This window comes from Carassius gibelio, chromosome B2, assembly GCF_023724105.1.
Source record: "Carassius gibelio isolate Cgi1373 ecotype wild population from Czech Republic chromosome B2, carGib1.2-hapl.c, whole genome shotgun sequence".
Classification (NCBI taxonomy): domain Eukaryota; kingdom Metazoa; phylum Chordata; class Actinopteri; order Cypriniformes; family Cyprinidae; genus Carassius; species Carassius gibelio.
The window spans coordinates 5,182,467-5,201,037 of record NC_068397.1 but is presented as its reverse complement, the minus strand read 5'-3'; the positions used below and the strand labels follow the sequence as shown (position 1 = coordinate 5,201,037).

Here is an 18,571-nt window from a genome sequence, read left to right as displayed (position 1 = left end):
CTCCTTATCCTCTTTCCTCAAATGCCACATTCACCCACGTCTCCAGAGAAATCGCTCACAACTCCCGTCTTAATGCCATCAGTGTCTTCCCCTTTAATCCAGAATCCTCTGCTGCTCGTTTGACATATGGCTAGCTCCGAGCGAAGCGGCCCTGCCCCAAATTGTTCACTGCCATGGATATTGTCAGGATGCCAGCACCTACTAATGAACACAGAGCGCTAGAGAGAACACCTGGTCCCTCAAACGCTACCTTGTGAGAGAGCGCAGAAGAAAGAGAGAGCACATTGTTGCTGGTTTCTGGCCCACACAGCCGTCTCTATCTCGACTCATTAAATTATTGTCTGCAGAATGCTCAGTACGTCTTGCTGCTCACTCGAGCTTTCAGACACAATATGTTCCTGGGATTCAACTGCAAACAATGCAACGCTAGTTTCAACACATCAAGTCAAGATGGTTCAGTCAACCCTTGTTAAAAAAAATAAGCACTTTTAAAAAACTGAACTTTTTATAGAAATAATATACTCAAAAAAAGATAGACTTTTAAAATATAAAGTTATTTTTTGACACTTAGTTACATGTTAAAATATATTTAATGTAATTTCAATTGAATCTTGTGTAAATATATTTGTAATGCACATTTATAATGATGAAGTTACAAATTAGCACTTTCAAAATATATTCATTTTAAATGTAATATTGAATAAATCATTACAGTTAAAATTAATATCAAGTACTTTACATGTGCTTTACTGTGCTAGTCAACATAAGAAGAAATGTACTTCAAAGCAAGACAAAGCATTATTAAAACATAATCTTTTAAAAGTGCACTTAAGTCATTGTTTGAGTGGGCTTTTATTTCATCGTTAAAATTATTAACATTTAATCATTTTGCAGATTCTTTTATCCAAAGACTATTATCTCCAAGCACAGTTTTACAAAAAATAAACTTGTAAGATTTGAGGAACACTACAAGTGCATGTTCAGTAGAATTAAAAGCATGTCTTTTTGACAAGGCGTAAGCTGTTTTGCTTTAATACGAGGGAAATCTCTTTTTATCAACATCAGTTGTGCATTAACTTGATATTTGTACATTGCCCAAAACATCACTTGGAGCATTTCCAAACTTCTGGAGGGCACGGTACCTTTTGAAATCTATATCTTAAACCATCCCTTCTCTCTTTTAAAGGTTTGAATGAATGTTTGCTTAACAATGGAGGCTGCTCACACATCTGTGTGGACCGTCCCATCGGATACGAGTGCCAGTGTCCTGCAGGATATAAGCTTCTGGACAAGAGGACATGTGGAGGTCAGGCCTGGCTCAATGATGAGATCAATTGACAGTAAAAGTAAAGCTGATTTAACTGAGTTTCAAATTGGGCAAGAATGTGTGCTTTCAACTTACAGGCACTGTTTAATGTTCAATGACTTATATATCAGATCTCTCTCTCTCTATATATGACAAACTCAAAAGATCTCACAGTAAGACCTGCATCTGAAGATGATGTTCAGTGGTCTTGTCTGCAGTCACCTGTGTCTGTTTACTTCACAGATATCGATGAGTGTGAGAACCCTGATGCCTGCAGTCAGATCTGCATTAATCTGAAAGGAGATTTCAAGTGTGAATGTCACCCGGGTTATGAGATGGACCCCGTTAGCAAGACCTGCAAAGCTGAAGGTAAGACATTCCGGTAGCACTTTATTTTACAGTCCTGTTCCTTATGTACATACTATGTACTTATTATAGTAATTACAATAACTATGTAATAACTAGGTAGGTACTAACCCTGAACCTACCCCTAAACCTAACCCTACCCCATGTAGTTACCTTGTGTTACCAGAACTTTCTTAGATAAATACACTGTAAGTACACTATAAGTACATGTTAGTACACGTACTGTAAAATAAAGTGCAACCGACATTCCTATAAAAAACAGATGATTGTTTATGATTTCTGACCATTTATCTCCATTACCCTTAAAATAAAGGTCGTTCCCAGTCTGATTTATGCTAGTTATGCTTGATTAACTAGTGGACCAGAACTGCAGTGTTGTAGCAAAGTGCGAAAGCTTTTCTTTGTTTCGAGATCGAGTCATCTCTGAACTGTCTGTGATCTCTTGTCTTGGTGCTTGTTTTAGGGAAAAGCCCTTACCTGATGTTCACGAACAGACATGAGATCAGACGCATTGACCTGGTGAAGAGGGACTACACACAGGTGGTTCCTACTCAGAAGAACGCAGTGGCCATTGATATCGACGTCGCCGCCAACCGCATGTACTGGTGTGACCGTTTTCAGCACAAAATATACAGGTGACCTCATCTTCACCTTTGGGTTCTTATGCTGTAAATATAGCGGTTTAGCTGAGCACCTAAAAGCAAGCCGTGGCCATTACTCTGAGAGCCAGACTTCATTTAACAGCGAAGTGCTGCTTCACGTGCTTGTGATGTGTTCATTATTGAAAACTCAGGAGATATGGCTCAATTTATTTACACACTCAACCGTTCCTCTCCAGATAACGCTCTCTCTAGTGAGATGAATTAAAATGCGATGCAGAGAGGCTGAAAAACAAGACTCATGAAACATTTATTACTGAAACAAAGATTATGTGGGAGTGCATGGCAGAAGCATGTTTCTTGGGAGCATGTGTGTATATACTGTACTCTCCAACGTTTGGGGTCAATAAGAATTATTTTTTTGTTTTTGGTTTTTTTGAAAGAAGTTTCTTGTGCTCTATTGTAAAGTATTATACAATACAAAATACCATGGGGTTAAAAAGGTTATTAAAAAGTTCATAATAGGAAGATTATTATAATATCACCAACTTTGAGAGTGAAATGTCCATCATTTGAACCCTTGGTTTTTAATGACACTGCAATGCTTGTTTCTCCTCAAGTGCCCTGTGTAGACAGCAGGTCAAACGCACTGTGTAATGTGGTTTGAAGGTCTGGCCCTGTTAAAAATTCATATCAATTTGCAAAGAAGCTCTTGACTCATATTTCCACGGTCCATCTTCCTTTCTTTCTGATTGCACATTCCATGTGATCTCGCTAATTGAGGACATTCACTTTCCTAATAATACTGTAGATACCTCTGCGGCTGCTCAAAATGATGTGCTATCTTATTAAACAACAGTCCTCTGCCCCTGCCTCTCGTCTGTCTCTTTTGGACTTATAAGTGAGGATAAAGTCCAAAGTCATTAGCCGTAACTGCTCCGCTGTGAGCTTGAACTAGTTTGGGATGATATTGAAGCTGATAATAGAAGACTGAGGGGTGAGTTGAAGCCCTACAGGGCCATTCATTCATTCAGAGACCTGTGGCTCTTCAGATCAAGACAGGTGTTGAGTACTAGAAGAGGTGTTTTAGTTAAAAATCAGAACATAAACGGTTTTTGATAAAGCATACTTCTGACAAAAGGATTATGTTTGTATGGGCAACTAACCAGCAGTTTATTGCATACTGCACATTATATAGGCCTTATATGTTTTGTAATTTTTGTGACATTTTGTGAATATGCAGTATATGATAATGAACTTTTCAAAATGTAGTATGCTATATTAGCGGGTCTTCCATTAACACATTTTTCTATGAATTTTGGGATAACACAAAAAAAAAAAAAGGAAATACCAAGATGCAAATAAAATTTCTGAAATGTGAATTAAAAAAAACATGCAATTACTTCCATTCATTAACAGTGCATAAAACAGTAATTTTACATTTGCTTATAGTTTTTGTTTATGGTGACACATTATCACTTTTAGGGAGTTTTGAAAAAAATAAAAATAAAAAATATATATATATATATATGTATATATGTATAAAAGGTAAAAATAATATTGTACATTACTGTTTAAAGTTTTGGGTCAAATAAAATATAAATAAATAAATACATGCATTTTTTGAAAGATTTTAAATTTTTTAATCAGAAACGAGGCATTAAATGTATCAAAAGTAAAGTCATTATAATGTTACTAAAGATTTCTATTTCAAATAAATGCTGTTCTTTTGAACTTTCCTATTCATCAAAGAATCTGGAAAAACGTATTAAGGATTCCACAAAAATATTAGGGGAAAAAAAACTGTTTTCATCATTGATCATATTAATAAATGTTTCTTGAGCAGTAAATCCTCATATTAGTATGATTTCTAAAGGATTGTGTGACACTGAAGACTGCAGGAATGATGCTGAAAATTCTGCATTGCATCACAGGAATAAATTCTATTTTAAGATAGATTCAAACAGAAAACAGTTATTTGAAATTATAATAATATTTCATTGATTTGATCAAATAAGTGCATCTTCACTGAGCATAAGAGACTTCTTTAAAAAAAATGTTTTTAGAATTTTGGGATATTATTAAAAAAGAATGCTTGATGGAAATGACATTCTGCATTAAAAAACATGTTAGGTCGTGGACATTACATTTATTGACAGTATTTTTGGCTGTTAGTGGTTTAACAAAATAAATGTCAGTCAATGCAGTTTGTGGGCAAATATTTTTTCCTCATTTACATATACATTTATGCATTTAGCAAGCAACTAACAGTGCATTCAGGCTGCACATTGTTTTTACCAGTATGTCATTCTATCACTGTCTATAAAACAATCACAACTGAAGTCGTGCGGTTTGACGTCTAGCAGCAGAACCTTTAATTGTCTGCATGTCTCTGCAGTGCTTACATCCACGAGGCGAGTGACCCGTCTCGACACGTTACTCTGATCGACTCCCATCTGCATTCCCCTGAGGGTCTGGCACTGGACTGGGTCCAGCACAACCTCTACTGGACCGACTCGGGCGACAGAACCATCTCTGTGGCTTCAGCGGATGGCAGCAGGAGACGTGTGCTGATCAGCACCGATCTGAGCGAACCTCGAGCCATCGCTGTGGATCCTGAGAGAGGGTGAGCAGCTGTCAGACACGTCACTGCCATCCACATCACAAAACCACAGAAGGCCAGACTGCATTTAAAGGTCACTGAGATGATAAGAGAAGCTTTCAGTGACATGCACATGAAGGCTGTGGAGTATTACAGAGGAAATCTTATTGAATTCTATTAAACCATGGAGATAACCTGCTCATATAAATACTTTCAAGCATGATGTTGTTTGCTCACAATAGTGAATGCTACAAACTGCTTCTCTTGTTGATGGACAAAACTATTTGAATAATTCATTTAGGTTTGCTCTGATCTTAACTAACAGAAAGAGAAAGGTTTTTACACATCTAGTTTAAACCTAATATTTCAAGTTTGAAATGAGCTATTTGTACTCATGTTAGTTTCATCTAGTTTTGAAAAACATGTAGACCACCAAGGAAAATATATTTACCAATATATTTCTTAAAATATATTGTGATATATTGCAATATATTATTTGCCCTTTTTATTTTCTAAAATATTATATATTTGAATACATTTAATAATATATTGATGATACATATATTATATAATATATTGCAAAATATACAAATGATTGCCGCTTTCAATATATTGCAATATATTGGAAAAAATAAATATATATAAGAATATATGCCTAATATATTACATTATATTTTCCAATATACTGCAATATATTTTTGTTTCATAAGGGACTTAAAGGAAAAGTTTTATGACCCAAACTGGTAAGGATAAACCCAAGTAGCATGCTCCAGACATTTTTTTGTTGTTGACATTTTCATCAACAAATCTTGCAGTAGGGCTTTGATCTGACTTTGAAGTGTGTATCTGTGTGTGTGTGTGTGTGTGTGTGTGTGTGTGTGTGTGTGTGTGTGTGTGTGTGTGTGTGCGTGCGTGTGTGCGTGTGTGTGTTTGTGTGCGCACAGTGGCTGAGTGGCACCAAAAACAAAACCTTGACTCATTCAATTCTTTGGTTTTGTATGTGACAGTTTTTATTCAACAAAATTTTAAATAACAAACTTGCTGTGTTATGGGCTCTTTCAATGGTTTGTAAATGGGTTTGTGTGTGTGTGAGTGAGTGTTTGCCACATTAAGAATATTGTATAGACTCACCCCTTCATTTATGTGTATGTTTGATCTGCATTGTGTTGGATTTATTGATTTGTATTATTGCATTTTAGTCTTTCCTATTCATTTCGTATGGGTGCTACGAATTATAAAGTGCACGAATTATAAATTTAGGAGCTTTTTTTTTCAACTGCTTAACTTTGTTGAATTGAGTCCTCTTTTTTTGTGTGTGTGTTCAGGTGGCAAACTTACAAAAAGTAGCCAAGTCTTGAACCGATTAAGGAACTATAAAAAAAAAAAGATTTTGCTTAAATTTGTCCTCAATGACAGTTGAGGGTTCAATGATCTGATTGTAAAAGACTTACTTTCACATAATTTCCTCTGTCATGATTTTTCTACATGACTTTAATATGGCTATGATCAGTGTTGTGGGTAACGCGTTACAAAGTAACGCGTTAGAGTACTCTAATTACTTTTTTCCTGAAATGTGTAACTTAACGCGTTAGTTTCGTGCGTAAGTAATCAGTAACTTCGTTATTTTTTTAAAAAAAGTAATCCGTTATTTTAAGGAAAGGAAAATCCCGACTGCAGCCTGCTTTTTGTCAGACAGTAGGCCTAGGTCTACTGTGCCACCTGCGGATGTATCAGTGGAGCCGAAGCTCTGTGATCGTAAAGTTAATGGCTGTGATGCGTCTGTGCCCTGCGCCTGACCCTGTGTGTGTGGGGTTTTTTTTTTTCGAACTCCCGGCAAGATAGCAGAGAGGACAGCGTTTGGTTTATGGAAGTACGCACATTATTTTCAATTTGTCAACGAAAAAGAAAAGAACATAACGGTAAAATGCACAATCTGCTTTGGTGAAAAGCTTCTGTCGACCGCCAAAAATTCTACCTCAAATTTAACGCTACGTTGTAATCACTACTTTGAAGAGTAAATGTAAGAGGACTGTGTTACAGCGAATTTAGGCTTGTGACTGTGAGTGACACTTTAATAATAATTAGTTCGGCTATTAAGCGATTTGTCATTTGCCTGTGTGGCAGTGAAGGATTTAATTCGGTTTGTTATCATTTTTGTCTGACAGGCAGCTGTTAATTTCTGTTAGATCGTTGGCTGGCTGGTTGTTCATAATTTCTAAATGGATTTAAATCTGCAAGCCTGTTTAATGTTGTGTTTACAAGTAAGCATACTTGTACTTTGATAAATGCATTATTTAAAGTTAAAGAAAAATCAGGAGTTATCTTGTGGTGCTCATAATATACAGTACCCGGGCTGGGTAACGTTAGGTGCGAATTTTGATTAATAATATGTTCTGTGATAATAAATAAATAAAACGCCATGTGGAATAGCCTATTGCTGACTGACTTTCCTGTTATTGTTATCCTGCAGTGTTAATTTAGTCGGATGACTGACGTTATTCACTGTCGGGAGTCACGACTCCTAGGTGCATTTAAAGGGGCCGGGGGCTGTGTCTGTCATGTGTAAGCCGCTGCAAACTGCTTTTAATTTTTGGTAACGCATGAGTACTCTAACGCGTTACTTTTATGAATAGGTAACGCTGTATCATAACTGATTACTTTTAATTGATGGTAACGTTGTAACCTAACTAACTACTTTCCTAAGTAACTATACCCAACACTGGCTATGATACTAATATTAACAAGAATTACATTATTTTAATGCAGCTTTTCTCTTCACTTTTTTTGTCACCAGGACAGCTTGTACCACCTTGACATTTTCAATACAAAATCAAAAATATCAAAATTAATTTGTTTTTATAATTTTAGAAATTATAGATCGTGGTGTATTCAGGCCATGCATGTATGAATTGCATTTGTTAATGCTTTTTTTTTTTTTTTTTTTTTACTTTTTTTGCTGATAATGCTTTGCTTTCACAGGTTCATGTACTGGTCTGACTGGGGCATCAGGGCCAGGATCGAGAAGGCTGGCATGAACGGTGTAGATCGGCAGGTGCTGGTGTCTGAGGACATCGAGTGGCCCAATGGAATCACACTCGGTAGGAATTATTATTTCTCGATTGAAAGAGGTAGAAATGAGCTTGGAAAAAGTTTTCAGGCCTGTTCACACCAAGCCCGATGACTGTAAACTTAACGATAAAGATATAGTTCTAAAAATCGTTCTCAATATTAAAGAATAGCAGAGTCCACACTACAACCATAACGATAAAGGCATAGAGATCATTGGTATCCTTGGAATCATTTTCAGAACGATTATTTCCAGCCGATGAATGATACAAACATTGACAGCCAATCAGAATCCTCCCTGCTATAACGAGCTTGAGGATTTAAAGCAGCAGACGCACGTGCGCTTAGAATAAACCGACGATATTGTTCGCTGGTGTGGACGCTAATATCATTATCTTTATAGTTATCGTTCTTGTTGTGAACGGGGCGTTTTGCATCTTTATGAATCAGTAAAGCTGAGCTGTTTGACTGCAGCGTTGTGTCTCTGAACGCAGATGTGGTTGGTAAGCGCTTGTACTGGGTGGACTCAAAACTGCACCTGATCTGCAGCGTGGATTTAAACGGGGCCCATCGCAGAGTCATCCTGTCCTCCAGCGAGAGACTCGGCCATCCGTATGCCCTCGCTGTCTTCGAGGTGACTGAGCCTCCTAAATACTATTCCTGTGTGTCTCAGTTTCTTCTTTTTCTTTATAAACTCAATGTGTATGTGTTTACATGCATGTGGTCTCTTTGTGTGCATTTATCAGTCCATTACCGTGAATTGAACGGCTGCCCAAGGCAGTCCAGCACTTAATAATTACTCCCTCTCACACTGCTGAGAAGCTCTGGTGTTATCGCTCACACACAGGCAGGACGACTGGAGCGTATGCAAAAGAGTGTGTGTGTGTGGTCAGTATCTGTTCTCTTTGTGGTTTATTAATATAGCAGCATTTTCAGAGCTGCAGGACTCTGGCCAGTGAGGTAGTCCAGATCTGGTTTGTTCCTTCAGGCTTACAGCTTTAAGTCAAGTGCTAAATCAAGCATATCAAGATCCGATTTCATTTTTAGTAATGCTAAGAACCATTTTTTCATTAATTTTTTTAGATTCATTTTTGACGTTTTTGATTTTATTATGATAGGACACTTCAGATCTCACAGGAAGCGAAGTGGGATAGAAAGAGGTGAGTGGGATAGAAAAAAAGGTCCTAGAGGTGGGATTGAACTCGGGACACCATTAGCACAATGGTGCTTTATATCGGTGCGTTGCCCATGAGGCTAACTTCGCCAATCAGAAACAAATTTTTAACCATAAAAGAACTAGAATTCTTTAAAATATATACATTTTTCAATAAGCAATGGCAATATCAGGATATCAAATATAATGCTGATTTTCATACAATGCAATTTAAGGAAAGATTTATACAATATTTACTGGTGGTTGAGCTTTTTAATGTGTCGTGCCTAGTACACTATCATTCAAATGTTTGGTGTCAGTACGACTTTTTAAAAAAAGTCTCTTATGCTCACTAAGGCAAGTAAAACAGTAATATTGTGAAATATGATTACGATATTCCTGTGATGCAAAGCTGTATTTTCAGCATCATTACTCCAGTCTTCAGTTCCACAATTCTTCAGAAATTTTTTTCTTAAAGATTCTTAGATTCTTTGTTGAATAGAAAGGTGAAAAGAACAGCATTTCTTTGAAATATAAGTGTTTCTACTGTCACTTTTAGTCGATTTAATGGATCCTTGTGGAACAGAAGTATCAATTTCTTTCAAATTTTGAATTTAGGCATTTAAACATTTTGGAACTGATGCAAGAGGGACTGACTACTTTGATCATCTCAAAATGTCCAAATATTGTCTTAATGAATGTGTCATTCTATTATATATATTTACATGTGTTTATCAAAGATGTCCATTAACCCACAGCTTATAAGGCCCAACAAGTCTCAAAACAGACAAAAATCTGAAACATAGTTGCCCTGGGTGATATATAATCTATCACTAAAACATCTGTAGACGCACTGTGTGTAGGTGAGTGACTATTATGGGCTGTGGAAGACCGTGGAAATTGATTGAAGCTGTCTCTGAGGCCACTTTAAATGTAAAACTGAAACATGCTCAGAATTATTCATGTTCAGTGATGTATTGTGTTTTATGTGGGACAGCTTCCTTTATTGTTTTGCTGCTTAAGCTCTGCGGTCTCCGTGGTAACGGAGGGATGGGTCTTGGGCAGAGTTATGATAGGAAGAAAGATGATTATAGTATTTTCACACAAGTGCGGCTCAAGTAGTGGAGACTTCCTCTCACAGCAGAGCAGAGCTGAAGGCTGAAGGGCTGTAGTTTTACACACCTACACATCAGCCGCAGAATTAAAGGTCTTGCTGGACAAAGAAACCTGCTGTGGATTTCACCCTAGTAACAGAGCTCCTACAGAAAACAATGTGGGACCTTTTAATGGCGATCTTTTTCTTGCCAGCTTAATTGCTTGTGAGAGACTAGGCAATATGCAGTAATTGTTTTACCTAGGATGCTCCGTATTTAATTGATTTTCATTGTTTCAGGCAAACTTCAATATATATGATGCAAGCAGATCGATGAAGAGATGTTTTGTACATCTTCGTTTTCTGAGTGATGTTTGATATTTTCTAAAGGACTGTGTTTGCTGACTGTATGTGTGTTTACATCACTATATTTTGACAAACCCGTTCCCCCAAATAGACAGTTTTAGCATGCGAAACATGTCCCCCATTGCTGTGCTATAGTACGCATATTTCAAGTCATGTGTTTTGAAGAGAAGATAACTTTATAAAGGGGATATATTATGCCCATTTTACTAAGATGTTATTTAAGTCTCGGGTGACCCAAGAATGTGTCTGTGTTTCAGCTCAAAATACCTCACAGATAATTTATTACACTATGCCTATTTTTGGGTAGGAGCAAAAACACACTGTTTGTGTGTGTGTCTCTTTAAATGCAGATGAGCTGATGCTCCCGCTCCCTTCCAGAAGAGCCTTTACAGCTCATGCTTCAGATACTCCAGTAACAATAAAACTAAAGAATGTCGCACAATGAATAGAATCTCCAAAAATGAATCAATACCAACTGTTTGTGAACTAGCTTTTATATTACCGTATTTTTCGGAGTATAAGTCGCACCTGAGTATAAGTCGCATCAGTCCAAAAATACGTCATGATGAGGTAAAAAACATATATAAGTCGCACTGGACTATAAGTCGCATTTATTTAGACCCAAGAACTAAGAGAAAACATTATTGGTTTATGTCAAATTAATTTTGATAAGTCGCACCTGACTATAAGTCGCAGGACCAGCCAAACTATGAAAAAAGTGTGATTTATAGTCCAGAAAATACGGTATGTTAATGTTTGCAAATTGCCTTTCTGAATGTGTATGTTAGCATGCAGCACAGCTAGTGTGGCTAAAGCTAACATTGTCTCTGACTGTATTCACAGGAACCAGAGATATGTTGTTATTTATTTTTAAGAAGCAATAAAGGTGCATGCATGAATTATACAGATGGTGAACTTGGGTTCAAAATTTTAAATAACAACATAGCTCTGGTCTCTGTGAATACATCAAGGCGATTTGCACATATTAACAAAATTAAGTGAGGTATTTGCTTTTCCTGAGTATAAAGTTGGATTCACTAGTTGGATAATGAACATTTTGTATTGGTCCATCTTTGAGAATCAACTCAGAAGCCTCTTGCAGCCACCTTGCCATTTTTTCTTTTCTTAAGGACATGTGCAAGTCTTGTGTTGACTGTTGTGTGTCTCTTAGGATCGCGTGTACTGGACGGACCGTGAGAAGGAGGCCGTCTACAGTGCAAACAGACTCACGGGACAAGATGTGACCAGTCTTGCCGAGCACCTCAATGACCCTCATGACATAGTGGTTTTCCATGAGCTGAGCCAGCCTGCGGGTTTGTGGACTTCAACTCAGCTATTTCTATTTATTTCAAGCCCTTTTTGACATTTTGACTAATGGCATACAACAAAGTTTGTAATCCACCTTATAAAATCCACTATCGGATTTGTTCCTTTTGTAATCCATCACGCTTGCCATTTCTGTTTTAATTGTCATGTAAATTATTTTGACTTAACAATCTGTTACCGAAGACAATAAGCGTCAACAGCTCACTGTTAAATATTAATCATAGTTCCACAGTCTCCACAGATTAAAGATGAAGTATGTTTGACCCATGTGGCTCACAGAATGAGAACGCATCTCCACTGATGGATGATTAATCATTATGTGTGTGTGTGTGTGTAGCTCCTGACAGCTGTAACCTGAGCGGCGTGACTAACGGAGGCTGTGACTTCCTGTGTCTGCGAGCTCCGCAGATCAGTGAACACTCACCCAAATACACCTGCGCTTGCCCTGACGGCGAGGAGCTCAGCCCTGACACACGCCAGTGTGTGCCCGGTAAGCTCATTACATTGTGCCTGAAGGCCTTTTCACAATGAACGTGAAATATTAGCTTTTGAATCGAAACAATAGATCCAAATGGGGCTATTCACATCAAGCATGATCATTCGGTTATAAAAACTGAGGGTTTTTATTTTTACACCACCAGTTCAAAATGAGACTGTTGTCACACCTACTGTCCCCATCAACATCACCCATGAGACAGGGGCTGGCCGGGCTCCAGAGTCCCCTGCAGCAGTGACATCTCAGTCCGACAGTGTGGCTGAAACCACTCTCTCATCACTCCTCACCTCCAGCCCAGAGGAACCGGCTGTCTCCTCTAATACTACAGCAGAGCACAGTCCTACACAAGTGTCCAGCACCACACCAGACAGCCTGAGCAACCTGTCTCATCACTGTAAGTGTGGGAGGAACCTTAATTAAGCCTTGTTAAGCCATCCTGGTTACTGTTGGTAGGTCTGACGAGCTTACAGAGTGTTTCAGAGGACTCATATCCATGAATGGTTTCGGGCAAAATATGCTCATTACGTGGAAGTACTTAATATTTGGGTTGGAGTGAAATGCTTTGAGTGCAAAAGTGCCAGTTAACAGCTTGCACAGTGAGAAAATGCCATCAGTGTGATTTGGTTACCGTTCAACCTTTCTAATCAGCATTCAGTATAAAGTTTATATGGAGAAAAAATTGAATTTGCAACCACAGGACATTGTTTTAATAAAAAAAAAACAACAACTTCCAAATGGCTAATAAGCATCCAGAAAAGACTTAAGTAATCTTTGGAGAAAACATTTATAAATAAAAAGTGAAAATACGACAGCATTTTAGTACCACGTTAAAAACTAAAACAAAAAAAATCTAAGATTATGAGATTAAAGTTTTAATATTTTGAGAAAAAAATACTCACACTGACTGTATGCTTGAAAATAATATTTCCCGTCTTCAACTGCTTTCAAGATTTGTAGTGCACCTGCCATCCAATAATAGCCACATTTGTACATTTGTAATTCGCTACAAAACTGATAGATTTTTACGAATATTTGTAAAAACTAATTCAAAATCTCATTCAAAAGCAGTATCTCAGTTAAACTGAAATAACATTATATGGTGGCAGAGGTGATACCAATTTAAAAACAGCAAAAGAGCTGCAAATTTCTATTTTATAAAAAAAATCCAATGATAAGTGATATGATAACAGTTTGTGATAGCAACAATGCTGTGTATCAGAAATGCATTAAGATAAAGATAAAACCTATAAACAACTCATGTAGGTAATTCATGTGGCTTTGCTTCAAAAGTTTGTCGGGATTTTAAAACATTGAGCTCATCAATTTGGTCATACTGTGAAAGCCTGCAAGCGTGTGCTAACGCTAGTCATCGTCACTAAGCTGCGGCTGGTCACTCTGATCTGTTGGCTTAGTGAAGGGTCAGTAAGCTACATCAACATGTTTGACTTGACATGTTAAACAAACGTGACTGTGTATCTAAGGTGTCTTTCATTTTCCTCCAGCTGGCAATGAGTTGTTTCTTCTTGGCCGTAATCTGACAGTGGCAGTGCTTGGAGTTGTGATTCCCATAGGTATGTACATCATCTGCCCCTCTGGGGCTGCCAGGGTCCTGCTCTGTGCTATTCTGAGCACATTTTGACACCAGTGTTGCTCACCGATGCTCTAACTACAAGACTGGGGCAGCAGACTCAGCTGTATGGAGAAGCAGTTTGTGTGTGTGCTGTCTGCATGAATTTAGATTCATTCTACTTTATTGTGTTTGTGAGCCAAGAGAGAAATCCCCTTGCTAATACAACAAAACGGACTAAAATCAAGCCTGCTTTTTATCAGATTTCTGAGAGCTATATAATAATTTTCTCTGATTGATATGAAATGTTTCAGTTTGTTTCCGTCTATATGGCGTTTTTGCCCTTCATATTCTTCATTCCCTATCATCCCTCTTTGCACGGTTTCAGTTTTCATCTGCTATTATCATGTTCACTTTTTCTGCCTAATTTAAAGGAGCAGTTCACCAAAAACAATTCTGATATTTACTCCCCCTCATGTTGTTTTAAATCAGTATGACTGACTGACTTGTGTGGAACACAAAAGGAGATGTTAGTTAGGATGTTCATGCTGCTCTTCTCCGCACCTGAAGTCTACAGGAGCCTTAAAATAACAACAACAACAGAAGCACTGTAAAAGTGATCGGTCTCATCGCACTCATGCACTGTTTTCAGAATCGTAGGAGGACCGTGATCTCTGTTCTAAAAATCTGATTTCCAGAGTCCAAATGCATAATAAACCTGCCATCTAACTAGTACTATTAGTACTGTTTCTAATATTAAAATAGGATGTAAAATCTTATAGACTTAATGTAGTGCATTAATTAACAAAGATTTGGTACAATTATAATCCATTAGTCTATAATAATGCTCCCCGTGCCCACCTTTCTTTTGGTCCATCCTGTGATCCATGTTTTTTTTGTGAGGAATAGGGCACCATGAACATTACACTAAACTTCTAATTTTTTGTTTATTGGAAGAGTTTAAAACACTATAAGGGTGAGTAAATTAAAGTTATTTTTGTGTTAACTCTTCCTTTAATTCTACATTTGTATGCCCCCCATCTGTCTGGTTTTGTCTGTCACATTGGCTGTCTTGTCAGTCGTTCCACCGCTAGTCAAGCGTGTGTTAACATGTCCCCTCACGGCTGTGTGTTAAACACATGCAGTTCCTATTGTTGCCACAGTGGTCTTCGGAGTGGTGTGTGCCGGCGTTTACCTCGTTTACCGCAACTGGAGGAGGAACAGCACCAAAAGCATGAACTTTGACAACCCCGTCTACAGGAAAACCACAGGAGAGACGGAGGAGGATGAGATTCACATCGGACGGACTGACGGGCTCGCTGGGCATCATCACCACCCTTACCCCGGGCCCGTGGTCGGCATGACCCCAGTCGGCACAGGGACGTGCCCGCCGTTCATCGCTCTGCCTCTGGGGACCGGTTTACCAGACCCTGCCACACACTGGTACACAGAGCAGCCCACCATCTCGAGTACTAAGTGAAAGGGAGGACGACTCGAGAAATACTGTGACTGCAGGAGCAGGACTGACACATGGCTGCCAAGTTATGCAGGAACTGAATGGCATTTAGCGAGCTGAGTCATTCTTAACATGCCCAGGTTTTGAAGTACGCTGGAGTGCAAAGACTGGATTGATTACTAAACTAAAGGTTTAGACATTTCAGACCCATATTCATTTAGGTCCATTTTATTGCTGGTTGGAAGACTTTTCAATCCTGCATTATTTATATTTATCTTATAATCACAGACGAATCTAGCACTGTAACTGGCATTGAGTTTACTACATAAATATGGAACTGCTTAGTGTCATGATTTTATTTAATAATGATAATAAAATGTATAAACAGTGAGCCACATTTCTAAAGTTGTTCACCTGTATCATATTATACAGTATAACTCTTTTATTTTAATAATCTTTGACTTTACAGACATAATAACACAAGAGAAGTTAACATGAAATCAAAATGGACTTATTCACTTTCCTGTGTTTGTTCATACTGTACACGTTTCATCTGTGCATATGATTCCAAAGAAAAAAAATATATTAGAAAACTTGATTCTGAATTCTGAAACAACTTTAGTTTTTTTGGCTAATGTCACAAACAACTTTTTATATGAAGATCGTACTTCATGATCAATTCAATTCCCAGTGCATAAGATCAAGTCATGTTCAAATTTCATTTAGAAATAATGGCTTTATAAAAGTAAAATTGGCTGCAAATGTAATTTCATGTTGACTTTAACAGTAACTAATACTAGGATGTTTACATTTTAACTTTTCAACTTAGAACGACCCAACAAAGAAAGATATCAATACAAAAATATTCCCTATATTTCTTGATATGTTTTGTCCGTTTCATCAGTATTATCCACTTTTTATAGGTGTGTTTACTCCATAGAGAGACATTGTATTTTCATCACTCGCATGCAAAAAAAAAAGTAAAAAAAAGCCATTGTCCTTGAATTCACACGACTGTCTGGTGAGGCCGAGGACGCGTCTCTGTGGGGCTCCACAGCACTGCAGCTATGACTTGGCAAGATACTGAAACTGGCAGAGTACCGTGATTAGTGGAGCAAACCCCAGCGTAGTCACTCTGAGACACAAAAGATGTTACGAGGGTCAGCGCGAGTGCGTTACACAGCGGGGTCTCTTGTGCTTTACTGCGTTTCGCTAGACGTAAACCAGTGGTAATTTATGAAATGTCACAGTTTCACACGTCTGTTTCTGTTATTGGAGTTGTCGCATGCCGCCCACTTACAGTTTATTCACTTTCATGTTGTTGTTTATCTCCGGAGCGGAGAAATGCGGTGAACATTAGCTGATAGTCGCCCCAAGGGTCTAGCATAGCTACAGACGCCGAGCTAAAGGTTGCATAAGCACTATGTTAACGTCTAAACACATTAGAATCACATTAACGTTGGGGGACTGGTATATGTGCAGACAGCCTTCTCAGCAGATTCAGTGTCCATGCCTCACTGTAATAGACGTACCATCCTTTGAAGACGCTCTGAAGGCCTGTCATTCCTAATGCTGGACATTTATTTGTGCGGTTGTTTTTAACACGGGGTACCTCTGCATTCTTCTGTCATGTGCTGTTTGTCTCAGGGAGATGGTATAGACTAGAGAGTGTGAGCAGTGAGGGTTTCAGTTAGTTTTGATAATTGGAATGGGAAATAATGCGTAACAATGAATTCACTGTCGTGGAAATAAAATGCACCTTGTGTAGGTCGACCTAAGATGTGATGAATAAAGAGTGGTTAGAGCTTTGGTTAGAGACGGATTTTTGACGTCCTGGTCACCAAACATGCCAAAGTCACATTTCACCCCAAAAATTAAAAGAGAGAAATCACATTTTTCACAAAGAAATATGTACTGCAAAAAGTGATATATAAATATACCAAACGAAAGTTTTGCTCCGTCGAAATAAAAAATCATAATGTCCCCAAGTTTTTGACCTGTGTATATATAGATACAATTTGTTTTTTTAGTTTTTAATTTAATTATGTATAAATGTAGAAACATGAAATGTGATTTTTTTATATAAAGTTAAATAATTACATTTTACTTAAACATTACTAAATAGAAAAATAAAACATATTACATTGCTTCCATATTAAGAAAATAAGATAATCATGAGAGTGAGAAATACCAGGGCCAAATATTTTTACATTTTACAATACAATAAATCTTAATGGTCCCTGAAGCAGTTTCCATGCAAAATAATATTTGGATATTTCTTTCTTTTGATTTTGGGGTGAAATATGACCTGAACATTTTTTGTGAGATTCACTCGCATGAGGCTTTTTCCCCTTAAACAGTACTTTATATTATGACGTTGCTTTGGTGTCCTGTCCTTTGAATAAATTGTCAAACAAAAGGACTGTTTTTTTTTGTTTTTTTTATTTGGGTGGTCAGGAAGACCAGCTGTTCATTTACAGCTTCTGCAATCAGATGTTACCTCATTAATATTAAAGAGCATCGCTCTAGGATTTCAAATGAAGTCTCCCTCATGAGAGAGGAGCATTAATTATCCTATGTGTGTGTGTGTGTGTGTGTGTGTGTGTGTGTGTGTGTGTGCAGATGTAAATGTGCATTCAGAATGCATGTATTTGTGGTGTGAAAGATTACTCTGTGTGTAATGTGATTTCAGAATGCGATGTGTAAATATGTTTTCATACAAATACTTTTGATACACCTTTGTAAAAATGTATATAAGATTTTAGATAACTGTATTGCCTATTAATTAATTTATTTGGAATATATGATCATTGTTTTCCGATGGTAAAATAATATATTCTGCCAAAGTGTTGCTGTGCTGTTGGTATAATTAATTTTTGTTGTTGGTATTTTTTACTTTCTGAATCTTTATTTTTACATTTTAAGGCTTTAATATAGTTTTTTTAGAGTAGTTTAATTGAATTACATTGTTATTGCACTATATTTTGCAAACACAAAACTTGTTTTTCTTTTTTGTGCCTAGTTTTGTGATTTTTACCAACACTGATTTCATTCTGTCTGATCTCTGACTGCATACATTTTATTGTGGCATTGTCGTCTCATGGTATTTCAAATGTTACTCTTTATATGTCTCTCTATAAATTGATATAAAAGTGAATAAAAAAATCTCCTGCCA

The 18,571-nt window shown here is 37.4% G+C and overlaps 1 protein-coding gene across 2 annotated transcripts in view; it reads left to right on the top strand.

Annotated features, from left to right (window-relative positions):
* The window catches only part of LOC127951692 (low-density lipoprotein receptor-related protein 8-like), a 78,350-nt gene extending 59,779 nt beyond the window's left edge, over positions 1-18,571 (top strand). Inside the window, exons 8-18 of one of the 2 annotated variants that reach the window (XM_052549718.1) lie at positions 1,187-1,306; positions 1,550-1,675; positions 2,136-2,307; positions 4,670-4,897; positions 7,853-7,971; positions 8,434-8,573; positions 11,723-11,864; positions 12,215-12,367; positions 12,519-12,767; positions 13,876-13,944; positions 15,104-18,571. In XM_052549718.1, the coding sequence (XP_052405678.1) occupies positions 1,187-1,306; positions 1,550-1,675; positions 2,136-2,307; positions 4,670-4,897; positions 7,853-7,971; positions 8,434-8,573; positions 11,723-11,864; positions 12,215-12,367; positions 12,519-12,767; positions 13,876-13,944; positions 15,104-15,420 (1,835 nt within the window). In that variant the 3' untranslated portion in view covers positions 15,421-18,571. Of the gene's footprint in view, positions 1-1,186; positions 1,307-1,549; positions 1,676-2,135; positions 2,308-4,669; positions 4,898-7,852; positions 7,972-8,433; positions 8,574-11,722; positions 11,865-12,214; positions 12,368-12,518; positions 12,768-13,875; positions 13,945-15,085 lie in introns of both variants that reach the window. The other variant, XM_052549717.1, reaches the window with a different exon arrangement.